The sequence below is a fragment of the Equus asinus genome, chromosome 19 (assembly GCF_041296235.1).
Source record: "Equus asinus isolate D_3611 breed Donkey chromosome 19, EquAss-T2T_v2, whole genome shotgun sequence".
Taxonomy (NCBI): domain Eukaryota; kingdom Metazoa; phylum Chordata; class Mammalia; order Perissodactyla; family Equidae; genus Equus; species Equus asinus.
The window spans coordinates 16627164-16641975 of NC_091808.1; the positions used below are offsets into that span (position 1 = coordinate 16627164).

Below are 14812 nucleotides of genomic sequence, written 5' to 3' on the forward strand. Positions count from 1 at the left end.
CTATAGGGACAATTAATATTCTTTTCTTCAAAAGTCCTGCCCAACTGTGCCCCTAAACCCCACTTCTACAGGGCACTGAGGAGGTGACCACACACGCCACAGAGAAAGCTGCTGAAAACCCACTTATTCAAAACCATGAGTACAGGGTTCATTTTAAGAGCAATTTTTAGCTGTGGAGGCTTTTCGGATCAAAATTTTTAGCAAAAAGTGACTGCACTAGCCTGGATTTCTGTTTAATCAGCATTCAGTGTTTTTTTTTTCTTCCTGGAATACACAGTGCTCTGTAGTCTCTATTTGGCTTCAGGGAGTGAATTAAAAGCACTTCTTTGTTATGGTTATTCGGGAACATTCTAGAGACTACTGCTTACCATCCAATGGGAAAAGTTGTTTTCAATTGGTGAACGTCCTCTCATACTTGAGGCATTGTTTTTATTTACGTTTAAAAACTCAGAGTGCTTCTACAGTGTGTCATGTGGTTTGTGTGTGTTTGTGTGTGGGGTAGGAGTGCTGGTGAATCACTGCCAGCAGTAATTGTAATTTCAATCTAATAAAATTTCATTCCATGCCCGAAGCACCAAAACAAAGAAATTACAGTGCAAACACCGCAAATCACAGAAGACTCTCAGAAAACTAGTCTTGACATCTCCTGAGTTCTATAAAAATGGAGATACGATAACGAAAGCACAAACAGCAGGTGAGAAAAATAAAATAACTAAGTTAGAAGATTTTCTTGCTCTTTCTAATGCTCCATTTTTTTCAAGCTCAGATCTGCTTCACAAATTTCTGAAGCCAAACTCCACAGGTACCAAGATCAGTAATTAAGTCATATGTGCATGCATGTCTTCAGGAAAGTTACTTCAAACCAACTGGGCCTCCTTTTCATTATTAAGAAGGAGTTGGGTTAAATTATAACTAATTTTTGTGCAGTGATTTTTCAGAGTGTATTTTCATAGACATTGTTTGTTTGTTTTTGAGGAAGATTAGCCCTGAGCTAACATCTGTGTCCGTCTTCCTCTGTTTTATATGTGGGATGCCTGCCACAGCACTGCTTCATAAGCAGTGTGTAGGTCGGTGCCTGGGATCCGAACTGGCAAACCCTGTGCCGTGGAAGTGGAATGCACAAACTTTAACTGCTACACCACCGGGCTGGCCCTTAGACATTATTTGTTTTAGTGTTCATAGCATTCCTACTTTACAGATAAGGAAATTGAAGCTTACAGAGGCTATCTTGCCAAAGATAGTGCAATCAGTGTAGAGGAGCTGGACTTATTTCAATTTTGTTTTCTGATTTCAAATCCTATGATCTTTTCTCCACACTCCACCATCCAGCATCTGACAAATAATACACAAGAACAGAGACCTACCCTTAAAGAACCCACATTCTATGATCCTAACTCACTAGATCCATGTGGAGCTCAATAGAGGCCATCTGATTGCCCCTGGGGCTAAGAGAGTAAGATGTCACATGTGATGAGAACATTGCCAAATTCTTATCTATACCATCCTACCAATGAACAGTCCAGCAGAAACCTGAGATCAGTGTCCTTTGCTCCCCATGGAAGAGACATCACATCCAAATGGCGCCCATTGAGGGAACAGGTGTCTTCAGTTCAAGGAAATGTAGAGCACATACAAAAGCTAAAATCATGCATAAGCCCACCCTCCTTTAAACAACTAACCAACCACAAAAACCTGGAAACAACACTAAATGTTCAGGATAGGACACTGGTTACATAAATTATGCAACTGTTAAAAAATGAATTATGAGATACTTTGTTGAATGAAAAAAGCAAGAGGCTGCCAGATTTTGATCCTATTTGCATTTTTAAAAATGTATTTAAAAAAGTGAATGTAGATACATGGGAAATTATGGATGGTAGATCCACTGGGGGTTAGAACTGAGGTCTCAGGTGGGTACCTCATGTGCTGTTTGAATTTTTCATGCAAACACAAATGAAATTTGCTTCGGAAAACAATGTAACCATTACTAAGGAAACACCTTTTCATTAGACTGCTCGCTCACATTTCTAAGTATATTAATTGTCAGTCCTGCTGACCAGAGCAAAAATAATATTGAAAGATCATGGGGCTGGCCCAGTGGTGCAGCGGTTAAGGGCGCACATTGAACTTCTCGGCGGCCCAGGGTTTGCCGGTTCAGATCCCGGGTGCAGACACGGCACAGCTTGGCAAAAGCCATGCTATGGTAGGCGTCCCACATACAAAGCTGAGGAAGATGGGCACAGATGTTAGCTCAGGGCCAGTCTTCCTCAGCAAAAAGAGGAGGAGTGGCAATAGTTAGCTCAGGGCTGATCTTCCTCAAAAAGAAAAAAAAAAGATCAAAAACTTTATTTTTATAGACTCCTGAAAGTGAAAAAGCAACAGATGTTAGTCACATGCCATGTTCAACCTTCTCATCTGATTAAACCACAAATTATTTCCATCTCCAAGTATGCTGCCACAAATCTTTGTGTTTAAACCAGACAGCCTAGGCAACAGAAAAAAAAAAAAAAAAGCATTTAAGTACAAACTTCAATTAAATGTAGTCTTAGAATTTTCAAGCTGAGTGTCTTCAGTCTTGGCTGATTAACTATTAATCTAAGACTCTTACTATTTTTACCTGCATCAAAAACAGTAAAAGCTGGGGCTGGCCCGGTGGCGCAGCTGTTAAGTTCGCTGGTTCCGCTTTGATGGCCTGGGGTTCATCAGTTCGGATCCAGGGTGTGGATACACACGTCGCGTGCCAAGCCACGTTGTGGCATGCATCCCATGTAAAATAGAGGAATATGGCCATGAATGTTAGCTCAGGGCCAGTCTTCCTTAGCAAAAAGAGGAGGAGTGGCAGCAGATGTTAGCTCAGTGCTAATCTTCCTCAAAAAATAAATTAATTAAAATTAAAGTTAAAAAAAAACAGTAAAACCTGCAACAGGATTTTTTCACAGGTTAAAAACCCCAACAAATTCAGAAAAATTGCCCCAAGAAATCACCCCAAGCAATTTGAGCCAACAGCCTGACTGGCTGAATTCTACACCAATCACCTTCACCAATCAGCCAAGCATCATCCTTGGTCTTTAAGGGGCAAAAGCAGCCTAAATGACTAACTCTTTATTTTCAAGATCAAGTCAGCATGGTTTTAACTGGAACATATCTGGACCTCCAATGGGACACTTTCTGTGGCTCTCCTACCAACCTGGCTTGGAAGTCTCCTCTGTGTTCCCAGATCACTCTGCTCAGTTCTCATAAGCATTTCTCAAACTACAATGGTTCACGCACTATCTTCCAGATTCTGTCACATCCATAAACCACCCATGTTATCATTTCTTTAATATTGGTCTTCCAATTGGCTTTTAGTGAAACACATGTGAAGTCACGGACTATTAGTTATATTTTGTAACATATGTTATAACTAATACGAACACATTTAAAGTAAAAAAACAAAAAGCTCATCTCACATACTAGGCACTTTGGGGAACACAGTTGTACTTTCATACTTATGCAGTTATCTATCTCCACTCGTCTTCAGATGCTTGCGTCTAGTAAGACTATGGTTGTTTTATCTCCCAGTTCCTGCAACAGGCCTAGGTCCTGAACGAATGAATACATGCATGTAAGCAAGCAGTAAATATACATGTATCTCTCACTATTCAAATTCTTTCTTTCTGAAATCTGGAGCTGAATAGATTTAAATAAACATTTGGACAAATTTCTTGCTATCAAAACTCATGCTACTTGCTATCTGAAACACAGGAACCAAATGGATTTGGACAATTAGTAACCCTTGCTATCCATATTTGCTACCTGGATTTGGCCTAAAATGTATTACTTTCGTTTTCATGTTAAAACCCATGCAGCGCTCTCAGCTCCTCTTCACTCAACAGAGGCCTCAGCTTTTTATGAAGTGCCAGCCACATCCCTGTCACTATGGTAAAAGTTAGATTAAGTGGATTTGCCTTATTGGGTGCCTAGTCACCAGGCTGCTTCCAAAGCGGATACCGTGACCTCCAGTGATTCCTTCGTTGACCTTGATAACATGGACCAAACGTTAAGAAATTCTACTCATAGCAAGTTCAATGCACCCTCAAGTCTGAGAATAGAAAGCTTACAGTCAATGGGAATTCCGTCTCTATTTTCCAAGAGCAAGACCGCACCAGCACCAAATGGGGTGATGTGGTGCTGAATACCTCATAGAGCCCACTGCAATCTTCACCACCGTAGACAAGGCTGGTGCTTATTTGAAAGGCAGAGTCAAAGGATTATCATCCAGACCCCCTTTGCTGATGTCATGATGCTGGGAAAGGGAAACAACTGTGACAATGAAAACTCTCTCAAGATTGTCAGCAATGCCAACCACAGACCAAGTTACTTGGCACTCCTGGCCAAGGTTATCCATGATGACTTTAGCAAAGTAGAGGAACATAAGACCATGGTCTATGCCATCACTGCTCAGAGATTATGCTAGATCTAGGGTGATCATGGATGAGGATCATGATGGCCCCTCTGGCAAGCTGTAGTATAATGTCATTGGTCATTATTCCTGTGTCCCTCATCCTGCCAAGGCTCTGTGCAAGGTCATCCCGGACCTGAATGGGAAGCTCACTGACTTGGCCTTCCAAGTCCACACCTCTGGGGTGAAGAAGGGCTTTTCAAGGATTTGATTTGTGGCTTTGATTTGCCATCTGGAGAAAGGTGCCAAATACGATGACATCAGGAAGGTGATGAAGCAGATGTTGAGGGCTCTGCAAGAGCATCCTGGGCTACATGCAAGACCAACTGGTTGCCTTTGTGACAACCACTATCCCAATTTTGATGCTAGGGTATTTCCCTTAATGACCACTGCACCAAGCATATTTCTTGGCATGACCACGAATATGGCCAGAGCAACTGCATGGGGGGGATCTTACGGTCCACATGGCCTCTAAGGAATAAGAGTCCTGGACTACCGACATTGGTAAAAGCATGAGAGGAAGAGAGGCCCTCAGCCACTGAGGAATCCTTGCCCCAAGACTACCCCCAATACACTGAGAATCTTCCATCCTTTCTATACAGGTCTCAGTCTGGACTGGTGAAGAAACGAGGACTTAAGCGTCTTCCCTTGTCATGAACCATTTGTCTCCATCAATGAAATCCACTCTGTGTATAGTAGGGGTGCAGATGAGGAAATAAAACCTATGGGGACACATAAAACAGACATTATGATCACTGACATTATAATCCCACACATTCCAGTCACTAAAAGAAGCCCTGATGGTCTGTAATTTACACATTGATCCAAAGCAATTATTACCAGGGACTTGAGACCGCTGACATCTGGCAATGGGAACAGCCCTACAACAGTTGGCCCCACATCTCTGTGGAAGGTAGACTTGAATATCGAAGGTAAGTGAACCAATATAAACCTATGCTTTTAACACTTAAAATGACCTGCTTTCTCCTCTCTGAATTTTTTCAGCCCGAAAACGCTTGAAATATTTCATAATATATTTAATAAAATTCATGATTCACAATCATTTCAATATATAGCTTTTGCTATAAGAGAAGGAATTCCTGATCATTCCTTATTATACTTTATAACAATGCTCTTGTTTCTCACCCTTTTTTGTCTATTTTTTGGTTATTTTTTTAATGGGTTATATAGTCTGAAAAGAGATCTTTTTACCAGGATCATAAAGTTTCGATATTTCCCTAGGCCTCCCCAAAGCAGACTGTTCCAGAGCAGGTGATTAGGACAAAGAGATGTTCTAAGTGATGTCCTCTGAATGGGTATCTTTTCTTCAACTAGAAATAAATCAGTTATATAGCATTTAAAAACAATCTTCAGAGTAAGACATGGACTACTTCAACTTTTTATTTCCTTCTCTACATATTTTTGTTTATTTACTTATTTATTTTTATTTTTTGAGGAAGATTAGCCCTGAGCTAACATCTGCCGCCAATCGTCCTCTTTTTGCTGAGGAAGCCTGGCCCTGAGCTAACATGTGTGCCCATCTTCCTCTGGTTTATATGTGGGACGCCTGCCACAACATGTTTGTCAATCGGTGCCATGTCCACACCCAGGATCCGGGCCGGCAAACCCTGGGCCACCGAAGCCGAACGTGTGCACTTAAATGCTATGCCACCCGGCCGGCTGCCCATACATATTTTAAAAGGCAATTCAACTCTGTAATTGAAGAAGTCTCAAAAGACAGAATTTACACACAGTAAACATTGTCTCAGTAGCTGTACCATTTCTAACACTAACCATTTCTAATATCAGCCTCTAAAATGAGCTATCATTTTCCCCAACACTCTTATCTTTAGCAACAGCAAGCTAGAGCTTTTCAGGAGTGTATTAATAATGAGCTGCTGTGGTCTTTATCTAAATCCTCACTTGCTTATTTATACAACAGCTGGGGAGCCATTTAGATGTTGTAAAAATCGACATTGCCAACAGCAGCCTCTATTTGGCGCATGTGACAAAGCAGACATGGGACCTGCTCTGGCAGTAATTCAGGAAAGCACTATTTTCTACCTTCAAAGAACCCTGGCAAGTCACTTGCTTAGCTGTAACAAGACGGGGATGCTAGTAGGTTAAATTTAAATTACCAATTTATGATCTGTACATTTTCCCAAGACATTTTCACGTACTACTCCAATTCCTGGCGCTTTTTAAAATTTAATTGAGCAACTCTCCCAGTTCATCCAGGCCAATTTCTCTAATTCATCCATATTTCAGAAATGTTCCCACAATTCTATCACTTGTGTTCTATGAGTGCATCTCGCAAACAGGAAAACTTACGAGGTGGCATAAGGGACATCTTCCTAGACCTTTCTTAAAGCCCGGGTCATTCTAGTGGCACCCAGGCAAACTTCTGTTTCACCGTAAAGACTAAGAAAGCACTCGTCTTAAAAATGCTGGTCATAAAACAAATGTTTTTACCTGTCCCTTCCCACCTGACCATCACCAAAACCCAAACCCTTAACAAAACAAAAACAGCTCTGTAGACTAAACCATTTGGGTTTTTGTAATGTGTCTCATAATTTTCTGGAAAAAAAAAATTCAGTTGGAAAAAGCATAGATATCATTAAAATGGGATTCAAGCTCAGTATATCCTTAAACATATCTAGCCTCAGAGAGTGCCTAGTCTTGAATTACCTTGAGACAAGAAAACGTGACCTCACTGCCCTCACCTATCTCCTATGGCAGCATCTGTGTGTGAGAAAGTCTCTGGATGTGGTGAGGCTGGGGCAGCCATGGTCCTGACCTGACAGACCGCGAGCCTGATTCCAGGCTAAAGATCACCAACATTGAACACCTAGTTTTTCAGCCCTTACACAGTTGGTCAGAGTTAAGTCATTGCATGTCGCCCTCCTGTAAAAAGCTGGCTTTTGAGGTTTAAGAACCTTTGAAGCTAGAGCTCGCCTCAGTAAGTTTATCAGTCTACGTTCTTATAGAATTTAGAAGAGATTTGAGTGGTGGTCACTCAAAAGAAATAAAAAAGATTTACTTCTGGAAGGATTAAAGACTCCAAGGAGTCAAGCCACATAACCTCCTCCACCCAAGTTCTGAATCACCGTCAACCGCGTCTTGGTGGCTTGCCTTTTGCATGAGCAGAGAACTGCACGGCACAGAAAGAAATCTGGATTTATGTGCAGGCTCACATGACTCCTGCTGCAACCCCAAAGGATTAAAACCATTTCTAATCCTGGAAGCAATGTTAAAGAAGCACTTGTCCTAATGGTCCTTGGCTGAGAAAGTTCAAGAGCTAGAGACCTTCTGTTTGTCTGGATTTGTTTTCCATCACACATGCTCAAATCTTCCCACTTCTCTTACTTGGCAAGAAAGTCAACACTGAATTAACTGGTGATAGGAATAGTTGATGACATCCCCAAACCCTCAAGTCTGAGTGTTCTTTGTCTCTAAATGCTGATACCACTGGCTACGTTTCCTAGACAATTGCACGTATGTGAGGGAAGCTCTATTTCCTGATGAGGTGCTCTGTCATGCTGTGGTCCATGAGCAAACTAAATTACCAGTTAAAAGGCTGGGAAGGAAATGGAGAGCTAAGGAAATGCATACGAATAAAAACTCAATATGAGGGCTAATAAAATTATGGGAGCCATAATCACAGGATGTAGGGAAGAAAATTCACTTAGGACAACTCAGATGATGTCAGTTTTCGATGAGGGCGCCCTGGATATGTATCTACTCAACTAATCAGGGGTACAGCCAAATGGACTCTTCTATTTCTTTACACAACATCTATTTCCATTCTCAGATTGATGCTGCGGGCTGCGCTAGCAACACTGGGCAAAGCCAATTTCCTACTCATTTCGAACAACTGTCACCATGACGACCATAAACAGGGCTGGCTACCAACTCTGTGTGCCCAAATCAGTCTACAGACTTGAGGCTACCATCTCCACTATACCCTCAGTCAGCTGTAGGCTTATCAGTACCCCCACTTACTCCTCACTGGCCGCCTCCCCTCCTGGTTATCACTTCTTTCCCTTCCAAACTGAAAACGGATATATTCTGAAAACGGAGATATTCCCGGGAAAGTTAGGGTCCACACCATCATTACTGCACTGCTCCCCTCCCCCACCACCAGTACCTTCACATCTCACTTGTGAAAGTAACCAGTCCTGGTCTGAGATTTCACCTCTCTCCTGGGAAATTTCTATACCCGTGATTTCTATACCTGTCTCTTCTGTATGTAAGAGAGTACTTAAGCCCTGAAGTTCAGGTGAAGCCTGTCACACCTCAGGACTGAAACCTCTCAGCCAGACTAAATAAACCGTTCCTTGACCCCGGGTTTAATTCCACCTGCTGGTAACACCTGTCTACCAACCAAAGGGTTCAGACAGACTCCTTGTCAGGCCCACAGTGAGAATTTAACATTCTCAGTTCTAGTCCAGGGCACTGGCATCCTGATTCTTTAGGCTCTCTGCCAAGAGACCTCTGGGCCAATAAGCCCCATGGGAGTGTCTTTTGGGGTAAACATTAATGACACCAACTTTCAGAGCTCAACCCAAAACCAGAACTCACCACCTCCTAAAACAAAAATATTCTAAAAACTAAGATTACACTGCATTTCACAAGGGTTTGTAGACATGTAAATATTCTCCAGACTGTCATCTCTGAAAATCAAGTTTCCTTTTGATTTTGGCTGCAATAACGTCTTTCCTCCGAGAGACTGTCTTTTTTCCCTTATCCTCCCATCTTTGCTGCTGCTTTCTCACTTTTGGCAGGATGCCTTCATGACAAGGCTCCTCCCAGACAGAGAAGAACTGGTTCTCCTCCCCTGGAGTTAGGTGACTTTCCTCCTGAGGAGCCAGTCTTTGAGCAGGAAGGGACAAGCGTCCCAGAGGGCCCCCTGCCTGACGCCTGTTCACTGCAGGGAGCAAAGGAAGGAGGGTGGACGCGCACAGGCGAAATGGAGGAGGAGAGCAGGGCGCCATTGATGTTCTAGCCGGCCAGTGAGTGATTAACTCTAACCCTATTAGGAGGGGCTGTTGATTACACAGTGAGCACCTCCCAAATAGGGCTGTCACCTCCCCATGACCCTTTGTAATGAAAGAGGCTTCACTTGGGCCTGCTAGTGTCTGCCTTCAGGCCAAAAGGCACAACTGTGCTCTCTGAGTCCTTTCCTCTGTAATTTCCACATTCCACTATACGGTCCACAGGACGGTGCGCAAGGAAAGCATTTTTACAATGATGGAATGAAATGTCTTACTGGGCTTGAATCACAGCAAATCTTTTGTTTTAAACTTGGAAAAGACCAACTCAATGGTGGCCTTACACTTTTAAAATCTAGCTATCTTCTTAGAAGACTGGCTTGCTGGGCCATTTAGACTTCTTGGGGAACGCTGGTTTCTAAATGAGTATAGGAATCAATCAGAAAGATTGTTGCTAAATTTCAAACATTCTAGATTTGCTATAAACAATTTTAAATGTGAGTTATAAGTAAACTAATTATAAGTCATCCCAGTGCCCAAATGCCACCTCCTCGCAAAGGCCTTCCCTGATCACCTTACCCAACCCAGCTGCCTCTCACTACTCTCTATACTCTACTTTTATTTTTCTTCATAGAACTTTACCCTGCCTGCATTTAAACTACATATTTTTCTTTCATCAGCCCCATCCCCACCACAAGTGGATGCTCTGCTTTGTTCGAGACCCAGAGTCTGGAACAGTGTCTGGCATGGTTCCGGATTTTTGCCTTTTCCATCCATCTCAGCCTGGAACTTTCTCCCCCAGCCCCTTTCCTGGCTTCCTCCTTCTCATCCTTGCAGCCTTAAGTTAAATGAAAGCACCATGAAGCACCCTTTCTTGACCACCTTCTTTAACATAGGTCTCTGCTCTCATCCTGATCATGCCTTAATAACCATACAATCGTTAATTACTCTATTGAGTTACCTGTTACTGTCTGTTTTGCCCACAAGTAAATCCCAGGAGAGCTAGATCAAGTCTGTCTTGTTCATTGCTATTCCTTGCTTAATCCCCAGCATGTAGCATAGTATTGCATAATACGCTCTTGCCAGACGTTTGTTAAATGAATGAATGACTAAACAAATTTAAAAGTTGTTGCTCACCAGTTACAAGGTAAGAAAGAGATCTGAGGCTCTTCTTAAAAAGCAAATGCAATCTGGTTTCTGGTTCAAGGATTCCTTGGTAGTTCAGAAACATATGGAATTACTGTTTTCATACTGAAAAAACCTTGATGGAATCTTGACCAAATTTGGGTCCTGACTTTCCATCAGGGCCACTGGGGAACCATTCCAGATGGGGAATGATTTCATTTTAAAAAGATCTCCAGGATGCTACCTTAGAACTTTGTAGATTTTTCCAGGGTATCTTCAGTACCCTGAACTGTAATTACTTCTTTACATGTCTGTCCCCATAGGAGGACTTGTCTTAAATCATCTTTGTAGAAAGGGCCTTTATTTATTTTACTCAATAATTATGTATTGAGTTGCTGTTACGTGCCAGATTCAAGGAACAATAAAGAATCATCTGGTAAGAAACACAGATACAAGGCTCAGGGCAGCTTTTCTAGAGATAACGCCTGTGCTGAGACTTACAGCAGGCAGAGCAAGTGAGAGATCACGTAAGCCTGTGGCAACACTAGGAAGGAACCATAAAGTAGCGTGCGGCTATGCCTGAAACGCAGGGACTGGGGGTCATCAGTGGTTCTGTGATTCCAGAGAAGACAACAGATAGGAAGAGGACTAAAGGCAGAGATTTAGGCAGCAGTCCGATTGTGAAAGGCCTTCTAGGTAATTTAAGGAGTTTGGATATTAGTATGTTTTAAAGAGTGGCACCTGGTCATACTTGCATTTGAGATTGGCCTCTCTACACACTGTGGGGAGGAGGAATTTGACGGTCATAAGAATAGCTGGAAGGAGACTAATTAGAAGGTTAATGTAATAGTACAAAATAAAGATGATGCAGGCTTGAACCGAGGGAATGTTTCCAGAAATGTTGGAAATAAAAAATTACAAGTGCCCAGGAGAGAATAAAAATCTTTACTAAATGAATAGATGCACAAACCGTGGCTCCCTGGAGAACTGGACTCTGCTCACTGTAGAAGACATATCAGTCTAAGAAGCACAGACCTAACGGACATGAACTGTTTTAAGTTGCTTGTGTTAATTTTGTAGCTTTTCTGTTTCACATCTCCCTATGTTAAGGGAGATCATTTAGATGTTTTGGTTTAAAAGTCCTGCTTTTTGGATCTACCAAGCTCATGAGAACAAGAATAAACAAGTCACTTATATTGGTAAATGTCTTAGGATTTATAGCTTATAGCCAATACTCTAGGAGGTAATTAAAAATCTAATGTAAAAGACTACACAACTTCTTCAATACTGTGTAACTTCTGATACATAACTTCTAAGATATACTACAGGCGTGAAAAAAATACTGTATGATTCATTATTACAGGCCTGATCATATAACTGGCTAAATTAAGGTCCCTAAATTAATTGGCACATAAAGCAAAACACATATTTGATGAGTCAATCAATAGCCTTGGTGTCCCAATAGAATTAAAATAGATTTTCTACATATTATTTAAAAATGATATAGCACTCTTTAAAATCCATATTCTTTGTGAACTATAATAATAAAACAAGGTGATGGGCTATCTAGACACAACTGAGGAGAAGGTACTAGATACCAAATTCCCAATGGTTCTCATTAACGCTGGGAAAGTCCGGTTTCAAATACATAGAGTGAGAGAAACACAAGAAATAATATAATAACTGGTTGGGGAAGGTGTTTTTGTAGTTCCATTTGCGTATAGCTGTATCTGACGTGTGTGATTTGGGCCTAAAAAACTAAAGTTAGGAAACCGCTTTTGGTTGGAGCAGCAGTCTTTAGATCTCCACCTAGTTTTCTCAGCTAGTCCCGAGTGGATGCTGTGGGGGACTGGTCTCGGCCACGCCAAGCTATGTCTCTTTGGCATGAGGATTATTTGGGACGGGGAAGGAGGCTCTGAGGAGTGGAACTTGCTTGCCTTTTGTTAAGAGACATTTACATTGTAAAGGAGATCTCCATCTGTAAAGGTCCCTCCCTCTCTGTACCAGGAAGAAGAAAGGGGATGACCTTATCTCTAGAAACTCTTAATCAATGCCAAAGGCAAGGACTTACATCTGCATAATAATCTTATTCCTGTTTCTGGTAAACTCCTGTAACTGACTCCTCCCACCCCCAACATCCTCCTTTGTCTTTAGCTGGATATGATATTTAAGTGGGGGCTTCAGCCATTTTGGTGAGTTGCTCAGCTTGCCTGAGCCTCTCCCATGTATACATGTTATAAAGCTTTGTTTAATTTTCTCCTGCTATTCTGTCTCATGTGAATTTAATTCGTTCTCTGGCCAGACGAACCCAGAGAGGGTAGAGGAAATGTCTTCCTCCCCTACAATGCTGAATTTAACTACCCTAAACAAACACTCCTTCTTCTCACTTTCTTTGTTGTTCATATGTTGCTTTGTTTAGAGGAGGACTCCAAATGCCTTCCTGAGCGATATTCTGCAATACAAAAGATTGTATGTTGCAGAAGGGGAATAAACACACAGTAAATCTGGCCACAAATGATACCGGAAAGTGAGAACTATAGTGTGGCCACACAGGTATGCTAGGGTTGAATTCTCTGTGCATCTTTATTGTCTTTGTCAAACGAAAAACAAATCTGGACCTAGGTAAGCACAGGCTTTATTTGAAAGGATTATTGCAAGTGGAGGGGATGGTACTATTGCAATAGGGAGACCCCTCTGATAGTGAGATCTGCATGTGTTCAAAGATTAGGCAGAAAGGGCCTTTTCTTTTATAGGGAGGAATGAACCAGGCTAGAAAGATGGTCGCTGGGGATGGGGAGGTGCATAGGACAGTAGATCAGAGCACATTTTACTCTAGGATCAGTTTATCCTCAGAAGGGGCTGTCTGCTGGCTGAGGTGAGGGTGGGTCAAATTTCAGGGGTCTAGGGATGGAGAGACAACTAAAACATGGTCAAGTCAAGGGAGCAGGTATTTTGTCCAGATTAGCCAGTGGGGATGGAGTTCAGCTAATCATTTATGAGACAAAGAATGGGAATTGGAGGGTTAGTGTCTGGCCCTGTCACAGGAAACAAGGGGGTCACCTGTGAGTCTTGTCTAAGTTGTAAGAGGAAGGATGGTTCCTTGTAGTAAGCCATTTCCTGGAACACAAAAGGGTGGGAGGGTTATCTTCCAGGTTTCTGTTTTCCAGGAGCACAGGGCTCAGGTAAAGGTCACAAGGGTCACTATTTTTCCTTTCTTTTATTTTTAAGCCAAGAGTGTATTGAGTGTTTTATCTAATCAGGTTTTCATTTGCAGGAGAAAGTGTAGATTGAAAAAGAGCTTCGTGAAAGTACTTTAAGATCAGCTCTGACATTAACAACCCCTTCAGGCTCTCGAACCATTAGCAACTCTTTTGCTAAGGTCCAGCTGAAGAAAACCTGCCAGGAACTTTGAGAAACTGACACTACGCAAAGCCAGAACTTTCGGCATTGAGAGAAAAGTGCAAACTTTCCTTTAAAATTAAAAGAAAAAAACCGAAACAGTCATCTTTACAGAATGTTTAAATGTCTTTAAATTCCACTCGGATTTACCCAATATATCTTATAGTGACTAATTATACAATTCTTTTTCTTGGAACTTTCATAAGGGGTGCATTTTCCCATCCATGAATATTTTCTCGACATCTACCACCTATGGTCTAGCCTGTTGGGTCCAAAGACTCCTCATTTGTCCCAAAGAGATCCTTTCTTTTAGGTCTTACACAGAAGAAGAGGACTGGACTGAGAATGAGATCTGGATGTTATTAATATCCATGCTCAGTTTCATCAGATGTAAATGTAGGTATTAATATCTTACAAAATTGATGTTAGATTAAGAATACATTTGGAAGTGCTATGCCATCTGTAGACTTGCATGCTTCTTTTTTTAAACATTATTTTTAGAAACAATGACTGACTCATGGAACTTCTCTTCTTCCTTCCTATTTAAGTGCACCTGACACCATATTTTAAATACAGAAAATGGTACAGATCCTATTTCTACAGAGTTTGCTCATGTCCAGCTGTTTTCACAGTAGCAATGAAGAGCTGGCATGAGACCAATTATACTCACCTACAATCTGGTCCTCATAAAAACACATTTTAATCGTCTTTTCCTTTATTTTCAGACTCAGCTGTGGTGCACCTACACATTGTTTAGGAATAGGTGTTGGTAGTGTAGGGGAGGAAGACATTTCCTCTACCCTCTCTGGGTTCGTCTGGCCAGAGAACGAATTAAATTCACATGAGACAGAATAGC

At 41.7% G+C, this 14812-nt stretch overlaps 1 protein-coding gene across 4 annotated transcripts in view; it reads right to left on the bottom strand.

Moving 5' to 3' along the window:
• SGPP2 (sphingosine-1-phosphate phosphatase 2) overlaps positions 1-14812 on the bottom strand; it is a 122338-nt gene that overhangs the window by 46048 nt on the left and 61478 nt on the right. Inside the window, exon 1 of one of the 4 annotated variants that reach the window (XM_070489652.1) lies at positions 2618-2863. The exons of the other annotated variants lie outside the window; for them this stretch is intronic. Within the exon in view, the coding sequence (XP_070345753.1) occupies positions 2618-2791 (174 nt within the window). The 5' untranslated portion in view covers positions 2792-2863. Of the gene's footprint in view, positions 1-2617; positions 2864-14812 lie in introns of those variants that run through there. 4 annotated transcript variants of the gene reach the window in all.